This window comes from Phaenicophaeus curvirostris, chromosome 2 (genome assembly GCF_032191515.1).
Source record: "Phaenicophaeus curvirostris isolate KB17595 chromosome 2, BPBGC_Pcur_1.0, whole genome shotgun sequence".
Classification (NCBI taxonomy): domain Eukaryota; kingdom Metazoa; phylum Chordata; class Aves; order Cuculiformes; family Cuculidae; genus Phaenicophaeus; species Phaenicophaeus curvirostris.
The window spans coordinates 56,560,152-56,583,331 of NC_091393.1; the positions used below are offsets into that span (position 1 = coordinate 56,560,152).

General features: G+C 39.4%; 1 protein-coding gene across 7 annotated transcripts in view; it reads right to left on the bottom strand.

Moving 5' to 3' along the window:
• The window catches only part of LOC138718016 (SAM and SH3 domain-containing protein 1-like), a 550,517-nt gene that overhangs the window by 144,810 nt on the left and 382,527 nt on the right, over positions 1-23,180 (bottom strand). Inside the window, exon 1 of one of the 7 annotated variants that reach the window (XM_069852141.1) lies at positions 2,917-2,934. The exons of the other annotated variants lie outside the window; for them this stretch is intronic. Within the exon in view, the coding sequence (XP_069708242.1) occupies positions 2,917-2,919 (3 nt within the window). The 5' untranslated portion in view covers positions 2,920-2,934. Of the gene's footprint in view, positions 1-2,916; positions 2,935-23,180 lie in introns of those variants that run through there. 7 annotated transcript variants of the gene reach the window in all.

A 23,180-nucleotide genomic window follows, 5' to 3' on the forward strand; every position in this document is an offset into this window, starting at 1 on the left:
ACGTGTTGTGAGCTAGAGAGTGAGTTAGTGAGTAAGAGAGGACCATGCTGTAGACTGGCCTCTGATGTGGATGATGCAACCTGATTTCTGAGTTTTCAGATTGCACAAAGCGAGAAGGAGCTTCAGGCATACTGGAGAGCGTGATTAGATGCACAGATGGATATGGAAGTTGGAGAAATGGGCTAAGACAAAGAGCAGGCAATATGCAAAAAGGACATATTGTTGCAAAATACTTCACTTGGGAAGAAACAAGTTAGGAGGATGAGGGAAGATGGGAGACAGCTGGCTCTGAGACAGCTTTCACAAAGTATCTGCAGGCTGCAGGCTGAACATGAGTCAACTTCCTTCTCACTGTCATAGAAAAGCAGCCATTCTATAAAGATTTACTAACAGATGGCATATAAAATAAATCTTTTGCTCTCCTCAGCACTGCAAGACCTCCATCAGCTGGGCTATGAGACTCATTGCTGACACCTCACTTCAAAAAAGATCTGAATCAATTAAAAAGCAACCAGAGGATAACACCTTAAATAACCTAGAATCCTAGTTATTAGTTCTACAGAACATGTCCTTTAAAAAAAACCCAACTGTCTGGTAGTTAGAGCTAGCTCTGTTGGAAGATTTTCAACCTAAGAATTTCTGACAGTTGACATTTTCTTGCCCCTTTACAAATACATGAAGTTATATGGACACAAAATATTTTTTAGTGGGAATGGAGATTAGGAGAAGAAAGCAAGAATTTTAACCCTCTTAATTTTACAGTGCACAAAAATAGAATTTCAGCATATTTCCAATATGGAAAAGAACCCACCTGGCAAAAAAAAAAAAAAGATACCAAAAATGTATTTGGGGAGAATTGTTTAAAAAATTCTCATTATTCAAGAAACCTAACAAACTTGAGCAGCTGAGATCAATAAAGCCCATTTAGAACAGACTATAAGAGGAAGGAAGTTGAAAATATTAAAAAAGTTGTCCTTCATACGTTATGAGGAAAAGAGAATAAAGCCTAGTTTCTTTAATTTTTCATTATTTTCTCTTAAAATAGAAAATATGCACTTAATGATATATAATCCTCCCTCCACAGTGATATCTTCATACAATGTTCATGTAGTATCTCAAAATCATTTAAACCCCTTGTATATCACCACTACATTGTATTTCCTTTTTATTTACTTTGTCTACTTTCTCTATTCAAAGAAATACACATTTAGGTTCAGACCCTTTAGAGTGCAGCGGTTCCCACTGATACAACCAAGGGATGCAAACAGACAAGTTTTCACCAACCAAAATGACTCAAGTCCGATTTTTGTCAACATTGTTTTCCCTAATGAGTCATCTGAAAGTATAAGGACTTTGAAAATATATTTCAGTACTTCTCAGTGGGGATGCATTCTGTATCTATCATGACTGAAGGAACAGTGAAACTGAACAGTCTAGATTTTTTTCTTTCATTTTAAATTCTTATGTTCTAGTATAATACAATACCACAATATGTGAGATGATTACACACTTGGAAAACTACTTATTTAGTTGGAACAAGAGTGTCTATTAGAACTTTTAAAATAACTTGGTTCAATTCTATACATAATTCTAGGAATTAAGAATCTAAGCCTGATTTTATACTATCTACTTTAAAATGTACTGCAGAGTACTATATGCTATAAAGCATACTTTATACTTATAAAATTTTTAGAATTCATTTCACTGAAGTGCAGTCTGCAATTTTTTTGGAAACTAGGCATATAATTGAACAGCTTCTGAATTAAAGCTACAACTCACTTATATAAAAGGCACTAACATTAAAAAAGTGACAGCTCCTCATTTCAGTGCCAACAAAGAACCATATTTTTTCAAGCTTTTACACTCAGAAAATTTGTAAGTTATCTAGAAGTTCCAACTGAAACTCAAACATTTTCTGATTTTATTTTCCTAAAGCCCTTTGGTTTGACACCTAATTTAATCCCCAGAGAGTGAGAAGGGAATATTCAGCCTTATTTTGCTCTGGGATCCTAAAGCTCAGCATGTAGCTAACATCCGTGCATCACTGGAAACAGGCGTCGCATGCCCCCAGGCACGTTTTTTTCACATCTTGACTGCATTTTCTCAACCGAATTACCCCCACCCATTTGGCAGACAAAAGGCTCAGAGGTATGCTCTGATTCAAAGGCTTTACTTTGTAAAGGAAAGCCACTCTTAATTGAGATTTCATTTCATGTGCCATCTCTGGGAAGTACTAACAGCTTCAGTCACCCAATGAATCACAGAAGTTTTATGTTCTTTTATGCTGGTGCCCTGAACAGAAAATCATATCTAGACCAAGTTAATACATAGGAGCGACTATGTATTTAGTTTCTGTTGGCTCTAAAACAATGAGAATAGGTAAGCAATCACAGGATATAGCAAGTGAGAAAATCTGAATTCAAGCTAAATTCGGGAAGCAAGTTTTCACTAGTATTTAAAGCAGAGTGAAAAAAACCATCACAAACTAACCTTTATTCACATCCTGCTGCTCCACATCTATATTTATTGGTCTCTTTCCTTTCAGTTTAAACATTCCTCACCTTCATATTTATGCACAAATTTTATTTAAAGAGAGAAATTACAAACCAACACTAAAATTTTCCCTGCTGTTGCAACTGTTTAATCTCATATCTTACCTTTCTGCAACAGGAAGAGAGCAAGCATCGGAACAGTTCACAAGCAGTAACATCAGAAGTAATGCTCCTATTTCTCATGGTGAAATCAGTTTGAAAGTAATTACGTGTTTTCAATCAAATATGCAATGCCAGTAACTGTTAAATTCGGCTATCTGTGTGATAGCTTTGTAAAAAGCATCAATGTTCTCTGAATATAGTTTTGAAATACAGGTAAATAGCTAGAGAAATATATGAGGATGGAGTGATTTAAATGACTTACCATCTGACATCAATGAACTGCAACTTTCTCAATAGGGATTATTAAGTTAGTTCTTCTTTACAGCTTAGACTGTTCTCCAAAGTCTCTGTGACACTCACTTCTGCAACAACTTCCAGACTCAGCAAGGAGAAAATTCATATTAGCCATCAGAACAGCACTTTGTACTCCAGATAAAAAGTATCAGCAAGCCACAGTCCCATTCCTGAAGATGAGCTATGCCCCCAAAAAACACTGGCTAACCATTTCCTAAAATATTAAAAGTATAGTGACAGGTACAAGCAAAGGTCTTAGAGGAGCTGAGCCAAAGACCTTGCTGACTCCCCAGCACTACGTTTCAAACAAAGGCAGAGCTGCCCAGCTGCAGTCGTCCAGCTGCTGGCCTTCCTCTGACAAACACCTTTTTCCCCTTTCTGCTAGACATGTGTCATTTCTACTGCTGTGCACTGGCTACCTGTCATTGCCAACTGCCAAGACACTGATGTGGCAAGGCTGTGCCTGGAGTGCAAGGAATCTCCAGGTTGCAAGGGAAATGGCCAGTCCTGCTCCCCGGCATCACCTCAGCATCACCCCAAGGGTGCCTCTTGCATGGAAGTCCCAGCCCTCCTGCCCAGCCCTCTTGGCAGCTTCCGTTCCAGCCTGGACCAACCCAAGTCCTGTTGGTTATGAAAACTGCTGATAAGAATTGTACCACAAATTTGTCATGGCCCTCTAAATCTTATCTAGACAAAATACAGCAAAAGCTTTGTAACTGCACAAATGGAAGTGAACCTTGAGTGCAAAAAGCAAGCAAATGTCGAAAATTGTGACGCATTCCTATATATACATACACAAACAAATTTCTCTTGAACAAACCCAGACACACTCATGAAAGATTTTAAATGTTAGGCCTTTAGAAAGGTCCCTGCATATAATATTCTAAAATACCTTGCTAAAAGTTCTATTTGGAAGCAAATTAAAAAATAAAATACTTTGTCAAAGACATAAATCACTATGAGTTCACACTGAAATGGAGTGCCATTTATTAAGTCCTTCCACACTACTGTAAGTCACTGATGTTCTCGGACTTTCGCTTTTCAGGTTAAAAATGTTTTGATTTCTTTCTTACATGAGCAAAAATGGCATTACTGTTTTGAAGTACTGGAAAAGCAGAAAAACATTTTCTATAGATGATGGTGATTGTGGTGATTTTACTAATTTCCCAACACTTCATTACTTTCATTAGCTCACCTTTGCAGCTCAGCAATTCCTGTGTTCACAAAGCAAAGCTGCACTCTGATAGCAGGAGCATCTCTTTGCAGTCACTATAGGCAGTATTTCCAAAAGCAGTTAGTAAATTGGCCAATTCCTAGAGGGAATTCTATACTCCCAGGAGGAGAAAGAGGGCCTGTCCTCAATATTACAGGGACAAACAGTGCAGGCTAGAGCTGCACAACATCCTGACCCCACTGAGCATCCCTGCTGCTGTCGGAAGAGGAAAAAGGGCTAAGATTAAGCGTGTTACATGTAACAAACAGCTACCATCCCCAGGCTCCAGGACAGGGATTTACACCACATTTACACATAGTGGTAATGGTCCTGAGTCCAAAGTGAGCAGGAATGTTCTTAGCTCATCCTAACACACCACCAAATGTTCAAAGGGGGAGAGAGGCAGAAGCTCCAAGGGAAAGGACAGCAGGTGGGCTGAAGGGGGTTTAGGAAGGTCAGGGGCTGTGTCCAGCAGCTGAGGATCCCTGACAGGATCAACAGGGGAAGGGAGCAGGAAACATGCTGTTGTCTACTCTCGGGATTTCATTTTAAGTCATGAGAATCTCCTGTTTTCATTGAAAGAAAAGGAAAGAAATCCCCCTGTTTACTCCTTCTGGTATCAGAGAAAAAGATTAAACTGAGAAAATTTTAAATGCTTCCTTACATCTCCACAGGGTTTAAAATTTAGAAACTAAATATGAACACTTTACTGATTATTTTTAACATTGTGATTCAGTCCAATTCTAGTATTTCAAATGTTTATATATGGCCACAGAGGGAATAAATCCTTTTTAACAAGACTTCCATATGCTTAATATGTGTGTGCATGTGAATTTTATATATGTTTAATGACAAATGTTCAATTAGACATATGCGTGTAATCAAAAATGTGGCACAAATACAAATACACTAGGAATCAACAGAAAAGGGACAAAAAGGCCATTTACACTGCAGAATTCGTAAGACAGAGCCAGACAGAGAGAATTTTTGGTTTTCATGTTGATTGATTTCCCCACTGAAAGTGGTGCTTTATAACCCCTGCTGAACAGCCACAGTTCCAGAAGAAAGACTTAAGCTCATACTTTAAAGTATGAGCAGCGAGTAAGCCAGCAAATTACCTTTAACTGTTTCTTCTACCTTATACCCATTGAAAATAACAGATGCACAATATATTTCCTGAGGAAATTTTACTGCCATCAATCTTGTGAAGTGAACTGCTGAGGATAGTCTCACTGTGTATACTCCCTTTGCTATGCATTGAACAAAAAAGATGTAGGGAAAAAGGGTGTGATCTTCTCCCAAGGCCACACAAGAGCTTCCTGCAGCTAACCGTCAGGTCCCCGTGCCAGTAATTCTGTGTGTACTCCATGTCTTCCCACTTCACTAATCCCTCCAAAACATCTCTGTCCCTGTATGCCAGGTACTTGGGTCTATAAGTATGAGACATTAACCCTTGTATGCCCCTTTTCCCTCTGCTGTGCCTCCATCCCTTGACCCTCACTGGATCCCACAGCCTGTTCTGGATGCAACATTTGCATGTACCCTCACCTTCTGCCTCCACATCTCCTGAACAGGATCCCTTAATGCCTTCCTGTACCACGTCTCACCTTCCAGACCTCTGTCTGTTGCCATTTACCTCTCTTGCCAGTTGCTTCTGCCAGCTCTTGCTTCTGCATTTTTCCACGTCTCCCAGTCAAAGACTTTTTAGTGCATCTAACTCATCTGTCAGAGTTCCTCATGCCTCCTCCTTCCCTCATGCACCCCATTCTCCCTGCCACTTGTCTTCACCATTTTCCCACCTCCCATTGCAAAGAAACAACACTCCTGGTTTTATGGGTATTGGATTCTCAAGCTGTATCAGGAGAGTAAGGGGAAAAGCTAGTTTGCTGGTTGACATTAATGGGTATGACCCCCAGCCACTTATTTACTTATCCGTCAATAAAGTTATTCTGTTATTTATTACTTGTCAATAATAGAGAGATGTTCTGTGGTTCCCTTTAACTCCTCCACTATCAGTTCGCCTGCTTTGGGCCAAACCCCCCAATTATTTATGTTTAAGACCATGAACTGAGGTGGTCACACAATGTTTATGCATTAAAACATAGATTTATGCATTGTTTACGCATTTAAGAATAAACATAAATGAATTAAATGTTAAATACATTTAAACATTGCATTCAAACAATCATGCAATGTTTAAATGTTACAGATGTGTAAACAGAAACAGCGTCTAGTTGAATGAAACATCTTCCAGATTGGCCACTTAAAATGGGGTTTACAGGCAGTCTTGAAAGTGCAACAAGGATTTACTTTATGTGCTCCCCTAGAAAATCACAAGTGCAGAGATTAAAAAAAAATTGCATGGAACAACCCAGTAAGTTCTCTCTAACACACTCAATCAGTAAATAACAATTTTTAAACATACAGCAATTTTCTTCTTAATATTCCTGATGTTCTTTTTCCAGGAGTAGGCTCAGGACAGCTGATTTGGTTATAGTAATAGTGCATTTCATTTCAGAGATGATGCCTTTATTGCTTGTCTCTTGCTATGGCTGCCCAGATCTGAAAAAGTCAGCATGAGGAGACTTTTGTGAGGGTTTCAATAGATCCTCCTTGATCTCTCCCACAGCAGGGCTTCCTCGTAGCCACACCTTCCCCAGCCAGAGGAACACCCTAGGTGAGGAGGCTACCATGCAGACCAGAGGCTACTGTGCACACCAGACAAACTCTTTACCCCTTTGCAGGGAGTTTGTGTGCTTTCAGGAGTACGTAAATCCATATTCTCTTGATGTAGCTGGGAAATGCATCCACCTCTGGTGCTTCAGCAAGCTCAAGGGCTGTTTCTCAGGCATACCTAGCCTCTGCTTGTAAGGAGAAAAAATTTCCCAGAATCCATGCTGGCTTTTCTATGTCCAGCAGACAGTATGGATTTCCAGTCCAAATGACCAGAAACGGCTCAAAATTTCTGTAACACAAACTTTTTGAAGCCATATTGAGTGTGAGCCTTGCAACAAAACACCACCTGAAACCCCTAACAGCTTTGTGTGCCTCCCCAGTAGCTCTCGAACAGGGATGGCCAGGGCAGAACCCAGCCTGGCAGCCTCCACAGACATTGTTCACCACTCGGTGCACCCAGGCAGAGCAGCGTGCATCCTCGCTACAGTCCACTGAGCATCCTCTGGCTGGAATCACACCGAGGGCTAAGATGGGAAGGGCAGTAAATACACACATACACACACGTGCATCACTCTATACGACTGCATGAGCCCCGTTGCCTGGCTAAGAAAAACTATGTGTGTTAAATGATCAATAGACTGGTCTTGGTAAGTGATTGCTTATTGCCTCTTGGTTATTAGTCTGTGTAGAAGGTCTTAGGCAAATCAATCACAGAAGCATGTAGGACTTAAGGGCCCGACTGCTTTAAAAATACAGCTGGGTTAAGGGACCTGGTTACAAAATGGTTCCAATTTGTAGCGCCGACAGGACCTTAATAGCATCCTATAGGCAAGCACAAGCCCTAGGCTGTCTCATTTGTATTAGTCCTTGTTCTGCTTTCTCTTTCTTTTTAAATAAGGAACAATACAAAGAATGAGAACTCAAAATCCAAGTCATGTTGTCAGGAAGAATAATGGATCTATTCTGTACAAAAATGCCTGTATTGTTGGTTTGTTTACTTCAGCTGTTTCATGGCCATGCTGCTATCAGAGCTCTGGAGACAAAGCCTCAGCTCTGAGCCTGCGTCTGGGTGCTGGGCAGGGAGATCTTTCCCTTCTGTTGCTTTTACCCGGGTGGCAACAGAAGCTGGTGCTGGAGCAGCACACTTCACCCACTCCTACAAGCAATGCTTAAGACGGGAGCTGTGAGATAAACCGTAGACGTCCAGGCTTCCCATTAAATACAGCCCTTCTACGAAGATCCAACTTCTCAATGGCACATGGGGATTTATAGGCAAAAACCTATTAAGCATGCTACTTCAGTTTTGCACATCTATGAGGAGGCTTAAACCATAGTGTCTTTCACTGTCAGGGCATCTCCAAACACTACAGTCTGCTTCATGTCACCCTAGTAATGACTAATACATTGTCAGAACGTCTCTATTAGATGGATGACAAGGAGGTGGTTTTAGAGAGTCCCAATTCAAACAAATAACCCAACAAAAATAGTCCACTCCCATATAGTTATAGCAATGACAATCTGTTGGGAATTTTCTAAACAAAATAAAGAGTTGCAGTCCTACAAGAAATCTAAACAAAGATCTAAACAAGAAAACAAAGAAAATGGGTAAAGGAAGGGATAGATTGCACAACCTACAAAGAGTCAGCACAGGGACTGAGATGCCTATTAATAGCTGTGTATTTTTGGGGTTGTGGGTTCTGATTTCTTCCTAAGTTCTATTTTTGAGTAGTTTTTTCACTTTCTGGAATGATGAATTTAAAAAAAGTTCCAGTCATGGGCTATAAAACTACGAGAAGAATAATTACATCTGACTTGCAAATTAAACCTCAGAATGGCCAAACCTCAGAAGAAGCAATCCTGCCACTTTATTCTGATAGTTTTTAAAGAAGACATTCTCATTCTAGTTAAGCAATCTGAGTTATAGTTTTTAAAGAAGACATTCTCATTCTAGTTAAGCAATCTGAGTTTCTTAAGGAAATAGCATCCTATCAGGCCTTTTTGACTAAAACAGGAATAAGTGCTTTTTCATAATCAGTTCCTTTAACTGCCAAGAAAAAGTCTAAATCTCCCCCACCCCCTGCCCAGTGCTGATGAATTAGCTGTGTTGCTGCCATGTTTGTGAAACAACACATCAATAGAGCGGATGGAGATGCTCTCTCTGCAACACAGAGCATAACACAGTGGAGCTGTAAACAAAGCAGGGAGCTAAAACAAAAACATTGAATATTTTGCTGGTAAATTTGATTTAGTTGAGCTAGCTTCATGCAATGTTATTTTAATTCAGTATTACAAAAATATGCCTTCATGTGAAGTATTTTCAAACGCCTGTGACGAAGTTAGTGTGAAAATTTCTTTTAACTCATCCAGTTCATTCCTCAATGATGTTTCCTGCCAGCTACATTGACCGCAAATGCTGTCTGGTAAATAGCAGCTGCAAAGGAAGGATAAGGATGCCAGGGTACACTTGAGCAAACACTCCTCAGTAGCTCACTATATTGTGGGCCAAACAAGCTAATACACATTCACAGTCGTGTTTAAAAATCCTCAAACACAGTAGGCTTTTGCTTTCATAACTCCCCTGAAGGTGAGGATAGGAAATAAAGATTAAGGGCATGCCTGTACTCAGCGCTGCCTTTGTGTGAAAGGACTCAGTGAGGCACAGCAAGTTGGGCCAGCAGCTTGCCTCAGTGCCATGCTGCTGCTCAGAAGGCTTTGCCTTGCACAACTGTGGTGGAGCTCACAGCACGTTCTTGCAGCAGCACGTTGCATGCTGGCTGCACAACCAGGGTGCGCACGCTCCTCTTCCACCCATTGCAGGCTCTGCAGGCTGTGCCCTGCCTTTTGACTGGCAGCACTGAAATGCCAAGGCCCGGAATTGAATCAAGCTATTCTCATGCCTCTTCATGTTTCCCCGCCTTTCCCCACATGGTGCCCTGCAGCAGGGAGGAAATAGGTGTGAAGGCTGCAATTGGCTCAGCACATACCCCCTTGGCAGGGCCATAACAGCAACTATACAGGACGAGGCTGCTGTTGAGCAACTCTTCCCCAAGATCTTGTCCAGAAGCAGCTCTCCAGGGAGTAATGCTGGAGCTGGACAAGCTGCGGTGACCAGCCTGGGATATAATCGCAGGCGCCAAAAACCAGGAGAGACAGGGTTTCCAGGAGCTGGGAGCCACACCTTTCGGGATAAACACACACACAGGGCAGGCAGCTCTCCAGGGGAAAAGATTATTTCTCACTGGCGTCACTGCCTCTCCACCAGAAGTTATCAGTCTCTCAAAAGCACTAAGGAAACTGCTGGTGTGAATGGCCCTAATCTACTTCTCCTGCAGACCCTGATAACCCAAGAAGCCAGCCAAGGGGACGCTAGTGGGCGTGCAGTGCTATCCAAGAGCTCATTCTTCCCACATGGCTACTGACCTTATGCTGAAACCTTCCTCGTGTTCTCCTTGGTATCTTCAGTTAATACAATTGTCTCCAAAGGTGGCTAGGTGCCAATTTGCTCGATTAACCAGGCAGCGAGCAGGGTAGGAAGATTGTGAATTGAAAGGAGAAGAGACTAAAAATAAATTTGAGATGGCATCCTCAAGAAGTTGCATGACAGCTTTTGTCATACAAAAGGAGACAAAGGCTGGAGTGGGCAGAGGGCCTGGTCCATAACAGTGGCAAAAGAATGGAAATAATAATAATAAAATAACTGCCAGCTTGATGAACCTTTGTCCCAGAGAATCCTGATACATCAAGCCTAATATTGAATGAACATCACTGGTGCCACCTTCCCAGCAACGGCCTGGGACAATAAACGGGAGGTTTCAAAGGAAGACCCTGTAGTTGCTATCACAGCATCAGTATCTGTATGGCTTGAGGTATCCTGGTTATCAGTATTGCACTCGATTAATTAAACAACCTAAAGTCACAAATCAGAAACACATTCTGTGGCTTAATAGCTTTCTAGCAGGGGTAGCCATAGTTATCACTGGTATTCCTTGAATATTACCTTGATACAGAGATTTTCAAAGCAATTGACAAAAAAATTGCTAAATAACACAAAGGCCCTGTAAATAAGTGCAAGCTTTCCCACATACAGTAAAGTAAGACACACTGATAGGTACTGGGGGAAAGGAGAGGGAAAAATGTGGTGACATAATCATATTAAATAAAATTGTTTAAACACTGCAAAACTTTCAAGATTTTTTTTCTCTATTTCAAGCTACCTCTTATATCTTAGGTTGCGTTACACAGATGGCTGAACACACCAAGGTCTCCATTTCTAGCCATGCCACCTTCTCCAATAGTTTACTAATGTTTATTACCTAAAATATAAAAGTCTAACAGTTCAAAACAAAGAAAACACAGGTCAGGAGAGCTGAACAAAACTGAGAGTGTGGGAGGAACACAGTCCTGTGAGAAGCTCCTTTGGCACTAGACAAATAAAATCCCTTTTCTCTGGATAAAAAGACATAACTCTCATTTACGTGAATAGGAAATATGCTCATGCACTGAGTGGGGAATAACTACCATAGATCAGCAGAATGACTGCACTAGAGATAGCTAAAACCAGACTACATGTGCAGTGAATGTGAAAACCATTTCAGTCATTTGAGCTATGTGATTTTTCACAGATGTTTTTGGAACTGGACAGGCCTTGTTACCTCTCCTTCTGTGACATTTCTCCAAAGTTTGCAGATTGCTTTTTGTGATCTGTAGGACTGTACTCCATAATAATTTGGTCTGTTCCTTTCTGCCATCATTCCAAGTATTCAAACAGACCTCTGTAGCAAGCTTCCTTTCTAGAAGGATTTTGCCCTGTTCAGTCAGATGCAGCCACCTGGCAGATAATTCAGTGCAGGAATACATCCACACAGACTGCAATACAACCACCTCCACAGATGATTTCAAAAACTTCAAATGGCAAACAGCTTAACCCATTGTGTAAAAAGCTTTTTCTTGGGTACCTAAAAATACACACACAAATTAATTCATTAAGATACAGAAATACTGCTCATGGCTGCATCTCCCCCACTAAAAGAGGACTGCCATAAGAAAAAACCAAGAAACTCTTATTACTTTTCAGCTGCCTCAGAATAGTTTTCCAAGTCTGAGGTATTAAAGAAGAGACAAAACTGCATGCTAGACTTCATGAGCTACTGGTAGTTTAGAGTTTGTTAGATGGATTTTAACCAACTGGATTTAGCTGGGGAGATTCTATTACTTTTTATTTTCTTCACTCCGTTTGTAGCTCTTGTTCAGAATAGCAGGTTGTACTCACACGATGTGGCAACTCCGGTTCTGGGGCAAATAATACCAAATAAAATAAAATCTAGCTATTTGACACAAGCCCCTGAACCTGCCCAAACCTACATTTCTGGTTCTAATTTATTTTGAAGTATTTCTGAAGGATGATTCTTATTCTAGCAGTTATTACTCTCAACTAGGAACTGTCTGTCCTCTGAATCCAGCATAAACAGAAATCTGAAATTCATGTTGTTTTGCAGGCTTGGGCTAATTGAGCTAACAATGTGACCAAGCCTGATCTGGGACACATCTATGTTGTCAGTTGATCTGGGTCCGGTGTTTCACAGGCCTGATGTGAATGGCAAGTAAGCAGGTTGGATGTCTGTGAGACCACAGAGGTAGCACCACCCATTCCAATGATCACTTTTATTTACATCTGGAGGTTGCTTTTTTAAAGGCATGAAGCTACTTCTGGATTGTATCCAACAACATAATGTCGACCACTGTGATTCATAGCAATGGCACACTAAGATGAGCCCTCACAGAAAGGTCAGGGTGAGTCTCGTATTTGTATGCAATGGCTTCCCAATTTTTTAGAAGTTCTTAATGCACACTGAAAGCAGCTGACAATCTAGACCTGCTCTTTCGTACTTTATGCAGCTGGGATTGTGGTTCTTGAAGCATTTCTCTAATGGCAAGGATAGTTTAAACAGCTCTGGCTCTCCTTCTTCTTTGGACACTGGTGCCCTGCCCACTCCTCTCCCTGTGCTCTGCCAAAGCCAACTATTTATGCAGCTGTGTGGCAAAATGTATCAAGGAGTTGATCTGGGCAGGGAGAAAAGAAACATGAAATAAAATCCTAGACTATTTTTCCAGCCACATCACTTCTATGATCAGGTACATCAGGAAGCCACATGAACGCTTTTGTTGGCATAGCCTGGGGTGGGAGAAGGGAAAGAAGGGAAGCTGCTTTATGGGAGGCGTTACTCAAACAGCACTGCTACTGGATGTGAAGCCACAGCCAAAGCATTCTCCTACATCCCTGAGAAGTGGGATTTGTGAGCACAGTTCAGGCATTCATTAGTAATGGCTGGGCCCCCTTTTTAAAACTTCCATCCTTCTCATGGGGGTGTGGGAGGAAACAGGCTCATGTGGTTCTGCTAGAATAAAGTTAATGCCTTGTAAAGCTAAATAAAGCAAGGCAACATTTTTATAAGCTTGGTAATAGTGCCCTGTGGAAACTGGCCATGATCACAACCATGGGAGTTGCAAACTGCATCTTTAAGCAGCATCCCAAGTCTGTCGCAATATTTTTAAAGTGCTTTGAAGCAAGAATGATCACTGTTGTTAAGACTAGGCAGTTTTGCATATTTTAAACTCTGGCCATCCATGAGACAAAACTAGGTGAACATTTTACAAAACCCGAAGGAATCTGAAGAAGTTGAGGCTTGCTTTGTGCCTGTCACAGTTACTATTTATCTTAATACACAAAACCAACTATACGTAACAGCTAATCTTGACTCATAGCATTCCCTCCTTTACTCTGATAAACTGTCTTGTGTCTACTGTTACATACACAAAAACTAGAGATTGCTAAAGAAAGAAGAAATATTTACCTTCAACTCTAAACCCCCAACTTCCAAATCACTGTTTTTAAAAATAACTAATGCTCATCAGGAATAAGTCTGCCTGTGACCCCCAAAACAGTCAAGCTCCATGAAGCTTGATTTCATGCCTCTTCTGCCACGGAGAATACTGCAAGCTAAAATTCCCTGTGTCTCCTCAAAGAAGGGCTCTCTCAATGACAGGAACTGTTTAAGGGATGAGGTGCTTTTCTTGCACAATGTCAGAGGCCACATGATCAAGCATTGATGAAACCTAAGCAACAAAAAGAAAAGGTGGAAGTCTGAATTTCCGTTCACTTGTGATATGGAAACTCACTTTGTTTCAAGGAAGCAAGAGGTGTTGGACTGTCCGAACGCTTTACAACTGAATCAGCTGCTCCCAGCCTTTGCAATGCATATGAGTTTTGCATATAGGACCTGGAAGACCATGGGAAGAGAGAAGAGAGCAGCAGAGATATGCACTATAATGTGACAAAGAGCATAAATCCTCTAAGAGGTGCACTACAACTGTTTTGAAACCTGTTAAGCAACAAGACCATATAAAACCGAAGTACTTGCTTCCGCTCCTCCTACCACAATTCACAAACAGAAAACAATTCACAAGAACTGCAAGCCCTGATGGATCATTTTTATCTTTTTCTTTTTTTTTTTTGTTTCAGTCTGGAAACAATCATAAGCGTGCAAACACAACATACAGAATTCATTGGTTTTCATGTGTTGTCTCTCTTCTTATTTAGAAATAAAAAACTTTTCTCTCTAAATAAATCATCATTCCTACAATAACCTTAGATGTGTTGTAGCATTTAAGGGCTCCTCAAGGAGTTTAAAGATGACATATAAACTGAGATCTATGTATGATAAAGTGAGACTGCTGCATTCAGCACCGAAACCTAATCCCCTCTGGAGCAGAATTCAGGAACTGTTTCTCAGCTGGAGCACCATCACGGTGGCCCTGATCAGAGAGGAGGTAAAAGCAAGCAGTGACCACTTTGGAAGCATGCAGGACGTGAGCATGAGGTAGCTAGCCCTGCAATATTTTAATGCGGAGCAGCAGGGCATGGTTTCACAGTGCTTGCAGCAGTCAGTACAAGCCCCGGCTTGCAGATGGTAAGCATGAGGGAGCATCACTTTTGGCCGTGCAGGGCCCCCTGGAGCATGGGTTCAGAATTGGGACAGGAATATCGGCGCTCAAGGATTTTCCTGCTCCCTGCTGTGGGCTGGTAATTCCTATTCCCGTTCAGATAAACATAATTTCTTGAAGAATTCAGCTGGATTTTTGAAATTGCCTTGCTCACAAACTGTCTATGCCACCCGCACCACTCACCACATTAAGCCTGCATTTTAAATTTTTATTTTGGTCTTGCTTTGGTCCTACAACGCAAACAGATATGACCTCAACTGTATTATCTTCCCATATTTAAAGTTTGAATCCTTCCATTTCTAAAAATGCTGCCACCTTCTGAATTTCAAAGCTATTTTAAAATAGCAGGAGGATGCTGCATATCACTTTTAACAGGCATCTGGTGTTATCTGGAAGTGCCTGGTCCCCCAGCGACTTCATTCATTCCCACCTCACTAGGCAAAAGAGGTTTTGCATGAAGATGGTGAGTTGGCTGCTACTGTTTCATGTGCTGCTCACAGAAGATAGCAAGAAACAACTGGTCTGTAATGCATATACCCTGGATGGTGGACATCCCACTCCAAAATACTGTAGCTTGCACTGCCCAGCATCCTACAGTGGCTTAAATTCAAGTGTAAGAAACAGACTTCATGGCTTTTATTCCATTTGGAGTTTTGCACCTCCACAGTATATGTTTTCAAGGTTTTTGCAACAGCAAGGGCTAAATTTTATCACTGATGCAACTTCTCATTTATTTTATTGTAATGAAAGCTGTCTTTCTCATGCAATCATTATATTCAGTAACTAGGGATTAGCAAAAATATCATGAGAAATCTAATAAAATAAAAAGAGACAATAATATTCACCACTTGTTCTACACTCCCACTATTGCTCTTGCCAGTGGATCTAAGCCAACAGTTTAGATAATGGAAAACTTTTGCAAAGAGGTCTTCATGCATGAAGAACACTTAACTTTTCATGTAATGGAATTAAGCAATAGTTAGTTCCCTGACAGTGTGGGGCAGTGCTTCTCCAGTGAGGTTGCACAACCTTGTGTGACTGACAGAAGATCTGCTGGCTTAGAAACCTACTGCAGTAGCCAAGTTACTCTCCTGCATTTTTGCACAATGGTTAAGAACAACTGTTCAAAAGGGTTTGGTTTTTTTTTTGTTGTTGTGTTTTTGTTTTTTTTTAAATTAGGGATGTCATTTCCAGTTCCCTATGAATAAAGGGGAGTATCAACCATTTCAAAACGAAACTGAATACCTTTATCAAATTATCTTGCTAGATGAAATTTGACATTTGAAGAACAACAGTAAATAATTACATATACTGAATGAAAGTGAAAAGTTGTATTTTTTAAAGCAAGATTCAGAGGTGCATCTGTCAAAATGTAAATTACTCTATGGAATCATTACTGGCTTAAAACCCTGCAAACACATCCCTAGTATTTACGTATGTTGTGCTTGAATCAAAGTGCAACTTGAGCTGTAAACTTCCTGTGTTTGGAGGCTTCACAAGAAAGCACAGTAGATTAACTGTAGGGACCAGGAAATGCTTTGATCCACAGTTCAAGAGGAACCTAAAGCAAACGGCAACTACAGAGACCGCTAATGCATTTCAAGATTTTGTTGCTTCTGTTTCACTAACTATGTTAACTGTTATCAGGTGTCTAACACCATTAAGATGAGTGACAAAGGGGTGAGAATTCAGGTCAGATTAGGGAAAAAAAGAAGTTACAGACTACTTAGATAAATTGCATGTTTTCAGACAGGCTAGTTCAGGTTGAAATTTACCCTAAGGAAACCAGAGAACCAGCTGAAGCAATCTCAACCTTGTTAGCAATTCCTCTGGTTCTTCCTAAACAGAGGCTGGTATTTCAGAGGCTGTGAAAAGGCAAATGCAGTACCTCATTTTGGTGCCTTCCCTTTAGATGGCACTTTATTATCTGTCATAGACCTTAAAATGTAATAATAAAATAAACATAATAAATAATAAAATAAATAAAATCTAATAACTTCAAAAGGTCTGAAATTTAAATTCCCTGGCATTTGACAGTCTGAGAAAGATTTCATGTTTTGCAGACCATAGAATTTTGGTTTGGCTAAAGCAGTAATTGCAACAATCCTCACAATAATGGTAAAAGAAAGAATAAACTTGTTATCTCCTATGTGTATGCCCAAGTTGACATACATTCCAAACTTTAAAATACTGGTGTATTCTTAAGCAAGCAGAGCTTTAAAATAAAAGACTCTTAAAGCATTGTAGAATACAATAGAGTGTGTAATTTACACCTGAGTCTTGATGCTCTTTTGTCCTTTATGTCATATGGTCTATAACAGAATAAATGAAGGAAAACCTTTTTGATAGCTGCAGATAGCTGCGTCTAAGGTATTAACCTGCTTGCCAAGCATTTGGCTTGGCTGCTTACTAATAAAAACATATAGGGTATTAATACACATCACCGTGTTTCCCTTTAGAAATGCTGAGACGGTAAAAATCCTTTAAAATTATTAATAAAATAAACTTGTTTTCCTGAAGTTAATGCATGAAAATATAAGCCCATAGACCACATGACTTAATATAAAATAAATACTTCTCACTGCAAATAGAGATTTTGGGTTTTTTTTAGGAAAAATAGATCCATATTCAAAATGTGTATATGCATTTAAGTACCATATACAGAAAGTTTTGATGATATGGTTAATAACAAGTCATGATCTGGTTTATTATTCTTCTATGTTAACATTCCCCAGTCAGAACTGGAAAGCTATTCCTTGTAGAGTATCAACCTTTTGAAAAGCTGAGATAATGTTCATTGTTAGTGCAGGCAGCGTTACTTTGGGCTGTGGAAAGAACCCTGTAACCCTGTCGTTGAGCATGGTTACAAACAGTGAAACATCAGTTATTCCTCAGTATCAAACAAATATGCATGAAACAAATATTCTGTCAACCAGCGAACCAACCAGATAAGGAAAAGAAAAAAACACGATGGGCAAAGCCAGTAGTCTTATGGCTGAATGCCCTGATATACTCACAAGTGTAGTGTAGACAAACCTGTATGTGATTTACAGTACTTCATTCTGCCAAATAATAAAACAATGTCTTAATCTGACAAGATTCTGGAAAGTGCTGTGGTGTGAGTCCAACAGGACAATTATACACATATTTAAGAATAAAAATGTGATTCATCTCAAGTCAACTACTTCTGTGATTACAATTAAACATGTGCTTAAATGTTGTGTATCTTGAAACACTGTGCTCTAGTTACGTTAGAACAAGAAATGAGTCACTTGAGTACATGGCACAACACTGAGCAAATTGGCATCCATGGCAGATTTATCAGGGCTTGCAACAGGCTGTTCACGACTGGGCCCTGGGCGCTGACAGCAGAGCCAGCTAACTACTGCTACAAACATCTGTAAAAGTTGATGTATTTTTTCCTACACTAAAGCTCAGTTATCTAATCTAATAGATGACAAATGTAGATTTCTCAGGGAAAATCTAAGACAACAGTAACTGTCCCTGATCTTAAAGCCAGCCAGTAACGTTCACATAAAGGCACAGCACCCACATTGTTGCATTGCTCTTTTTTCCTCCACTAATCTACATGGCACATTCATCTGGTGTGTTAATGAGAACATATTTCACGTTAATAATTTGTACCTAAATAATTTACTAAAATAACACTTATACTTTTGACTATTTGCCTGCTGACTATTTCTCCTGATCTCAGACTGCAGCATAGACACGACAATCTGTAAAGCATGCAAGACCAGGAGTAACTTGTGAAATTTTGCAGATTTTGCAAATATTTTAAGTCAAATTCTGTAAATTCCATATAATCTTACAGACACACACGCAGACACTACACAACTGTAGAAACAAACAAATTAACTGCAGAAAGATTAACATTTTTTCTAACAAATGTCATGTTTTTTCAGTAATAGCATACACATAAGCCTAAATTAACAATAATGGTACAGTACATTTTCTGAAAAAAAAAAAACCCAGCCTTTGAACCGGCAAAACATTAAAATAACATTTTTCTTCCTTTTACATAATTAATGCAGAGACATTTATGTGAGCACAAACAGCACGTCCCTATCTCACCCCTGAACAGCGCTCTCTCTGTTCTTTGTGCTCCGCTGCCACGATGAGCCTATTAGAGGCAGTGTCAGTGAGTCAAAACCAAGGAATGGTACTTAACTTTGATCAAAAATGAATTCAAGGATAAGATAAATGCAACCATCAAAAGACAATTTTCTACTTCTATTGATCTGGAGGGATCTGGATTTGCAGAGATGGAAGTTATCCACTGATCTACTTCCTTAACTGACTCTCAATGATTCATAATTCAAATGGTTTGATCTATTGGTAACCTCTTACTTCTACCAATAAACATTTTTGGTCTTTCAGTGTTAGGTAAAGGCAAGTAAGCCACCAAAAAAAGCCCAAATAAATCTGGCTGATCACAAGGCAAAGATATTCTCATGTCAGTCTGCAGTCACTTTTGGCATATGTGAAAATCTGACATCATTTAAGGGATGCTGGCAGGTTCCCAAAACACAACAAAATTTTGGGTCCTCTAATGAAAACATCACCACCTGGCCAATACATTGCTACTTTAGTTCTGGGAATCTCATGTAACATAAATTCTCTTAGCACCATCACAATATTTATGATCAATGGACTTAGAAAAAATAAAGTTATAGCTGACTAGATCAGATCTTGCTCCCACTTTTCCGAGAGCTCTGAAAGAAAGAAAGAAATGAAGAAAGTTTCCCAGTGACTCTTATGCCAACTTTCAAAAATCTTTCTAGCTTTCATTATTTCTCTTCTAATGAATCATCAAAAATCCTTCTTTCCACTTTTGTCAGCTACTTGGCTCCCTATCCTTCGTATGGATTTAGTCACTGGATGCAACTCATACCTCCTGCAGGGAGTCAATCTTTGATTCACAGCCACATTTCCTTAAAAACTGGGCCTGTTGCCTCCCTCGGCCTTGTCCTGTCTCAAGCAGACAGTCCAAAAGCAATCAACAAAGTGGTTGTCCCACCTCTCTTTGTGCTAACCGTTACTTGAACTCAACATGTATCTAGATAATTCAATTTTAATTTTTGTCACTGTATCCCAGATTCCAAGAAGAGAACTCATTTTACATGCAAATGCCAAAACAATGAAAAAAAAGCAGTGTAACTCTATTCATTGACCTTTTTAAGGGAGGTGAAACAGTCAAGGGCAGCTTCAAAGTAAATGATTAGCTACAGCAAAATGCTCCATGCTTTGCTCAGTTACCTCTCGCATAAGCTGGTCCTTAAATATACCAAACTGCTAAGAAGAAAATAAATTAACAAGTAAAAAAGTCAAATTACTTCAATAATAATTATAGTATGTTTTATATAGTTTAAAAATTTTCAGATACTGACATTGCTGAAATGAGGTTTCTGTTCATGAAAAAAAATAGATCAATTTCTGGATTTTTAAAATACATTTTAACAGTTACAAAGAAGCAGTTCTGACTACTGTGTCCTCCTTATTACCAGAGAGAGGTAAAAATGACCATGATGTAAGTAATTTTTCAGTTTGTACCAAAGACAGATCAATCTAAGAAGTGTAAGGCATGAATTACACGTGTTGGCTCTACAGAGTTGTAGTCTCTTGCACAGTAAGAGAAAATTTAAAACCCACATTAGAGCCTGATGTGAAGCTAATGAGGCACTATCATGAGTGGAAACGTTAGACCATATTTTCAGCTAAAGGAGAAGGCAGTGAAGACCATTTAACTGACCAAACATCTACTACTTAAGTGAGTGAGGCTGAAGTGAACAATGAGCAGTCCCTGATGCTGTGCAGCATATATTTCCTTGCTACCTGTGCAGTCCACTCTTTAAGCACATTATTCCTATCTTACTCTCAAACTAACAATACAAGGTAGTTTTAAAGAACAGAATATGCATCTTAAATGTTTCTTTCTGCTCCAAGGAAGAAATTAATTGCTTGTAATTCCATCTCATATTTTATTTGAAAATGTACTTCCCAACTGGCTCATTTCTAGTGTATCAACAATACTGATGTAATGCTCTTTAATGTAGATATGTTTCAATGCAGGGCATATGCAGGCTACTTTTTTGCAGCCACAGGGATAATCAAATCACTCTTAGCATGGTGTATAAACCAGAGGAATTGATTCCTGAGGCTTACTTAGGATGTCATCAAACTGTCAATAAGCATGCAGAAAAATTGAGGCTTACATAACTAACCAATTCTAAAGAAAAAAGATGGGGTTTGCAATGTATTCTCTTAAGAAATAAACAAAATGTTAAGCTCTACCATTAGGTGCCAGCCATGCTGTACATTTTAAATATGTTCTAACCAGATGCTGTGATTCAGTTGTAGCATAGTTTAATGGCAAGCCATTTCAGATGCAGTTATAGAGTCTTGCAACCCAAATCCCATTTTCAAAATCAATTTAAAGCCGAACTGCTGGAGTTTTGAAAATTAGGAACAGAGCTCCAAAGTCACTGAAACTCTGTTCAGCGCTGTAACTGCTCTTAGGTTTCTCTTTATCTTGAATAAAACCAAAGACTCATAAATTCCCATTTATGAAAATGAAAAGCATTATACGCTCTTACAGTAATAAATATATAAATTCTGACATCATAGTTCTACAAGAGCACCTATGTTAAAAAAAAAGCTCTATGAAAACCTATCAGAATTTCTGAAATGCTGCATAATTCTTTCTGATTTTTTAAGAGCAAAATAGACAAATTGCTAATAACTGCTATACAGTGATAAAAGCCACACTAAGAGGAATATAAAATTGAATGAGTCCATTTATCTTTCTCTAATATGGAAAAAGTCAGCATTATAAAACTAGCCATTGAATCGATTTTCCATGCTTAAAAATGAAAATTGAATGTGTTTATTAGAGCAAGATTACATCTATAATTGAAAAGATGACCCATTTACTCTGAAATTATCAGCGATGTGCCACCAAGTTCTTTTTCTCAAAAAAACAAACATCCCCACCCCTAAAACAATCCCAAGTTGAAAAGAAATTTTGATCTCTTAAGATCGTTAGTTTTGAAGCCCTGTTCCCTCTGGAGTGTAGGCTTCAGTCCTGCAGCCTGAGTCACGTCTCTATGGGTGGAGCCCTGCTGCAGCAGAGCTTCCAGAAGGAAAGTTTGCTCTTGTATCTTACTCCTTACTGATGCATAGGCCAACGTTTGTTTCCTTCTCAAGATAGCCTGCTCCTCATCAGAACTAGCTTTAGTCTTAAATTTGCTATTTGTGAAGCCTTTCATTAGTGAAATGAGGATTTTGCTGGATAAAAGAAGTATAAATAAAAAAAATAATTCTTCTTATAGTATTATTTGTTTGTGCGAATCAACGCTAGCATTTGATCCACAGGGCTAGATCATGGCCTTGGCCTTGAGGAACCTTGGCCTCAAACGTTCACGGCCTATATCAAAGGAAATGTAGACTTTGCAAAGTGCGAATTTTAATATGGTCCAGCCACGAAACCCTCAGTGTTTATGCACTGAAACAAAAGAGGACAGCACTGGGCCAAAGCCTGGGAAAGAAAGCAATTCCAATATCCACATTGTTACATTGCAGATTACTGTTATCATTCACGCTTTTTGAAAACACTTACTAGTGCTAGGTATTGATGCCCCAGCATCCTATTTTTCTACTTTGAAAGGCATTTTGCCTCCACTGGAATTTGCAGCTGGGTGGAACGGCCCATGAACTAAGTCCATATGGCAAACTTTGGCATAAAGCAAAGGCAGGAACATCTGCTGCCATCATGAAAAGCTTGTTGGCCAAGTTCAGCTGCAGAGGAGTGCCAAGCAACTGATCTGCTTTCCCACCTCTCCAGTTTGGGCAGTAGATCTCATGTGTATTAATCTAGAACACTTAATACACTGAGCATAGTCTACTTACATTGTTTAGATTGATTCCTCCAGAAAGTAAAGATTTAAGGATCTGCCTTTGCATTCTGAAGACCACATTCCACAAATCACAGATGCTTTCTCTTTTACTGCTCATTTTACTGCTATTTAGTTTTTTTAATATACTTTTGAGGGGATTTTTGTTCCTGTAAATTGTAGTCTTTCTAACACTGAGAGCCAAATCCTACTTTCATTTGTGAAAATGGAAAACACTTCCTGATTTTTGGCAATTTATAGGTATATCCTGCCCTAAATGTTTTTTTAGGCAGAAATAGGAACCATTTGGCTAACTCATAACTTAAAGATGCATAACACTCATGCATTCCTCAAGCTGTCTTCAAGCCTCTTTCATTAAGAATGCAAAGATATCATTTTTAAAAACCACATATAGTATATTTCAGGTGACTG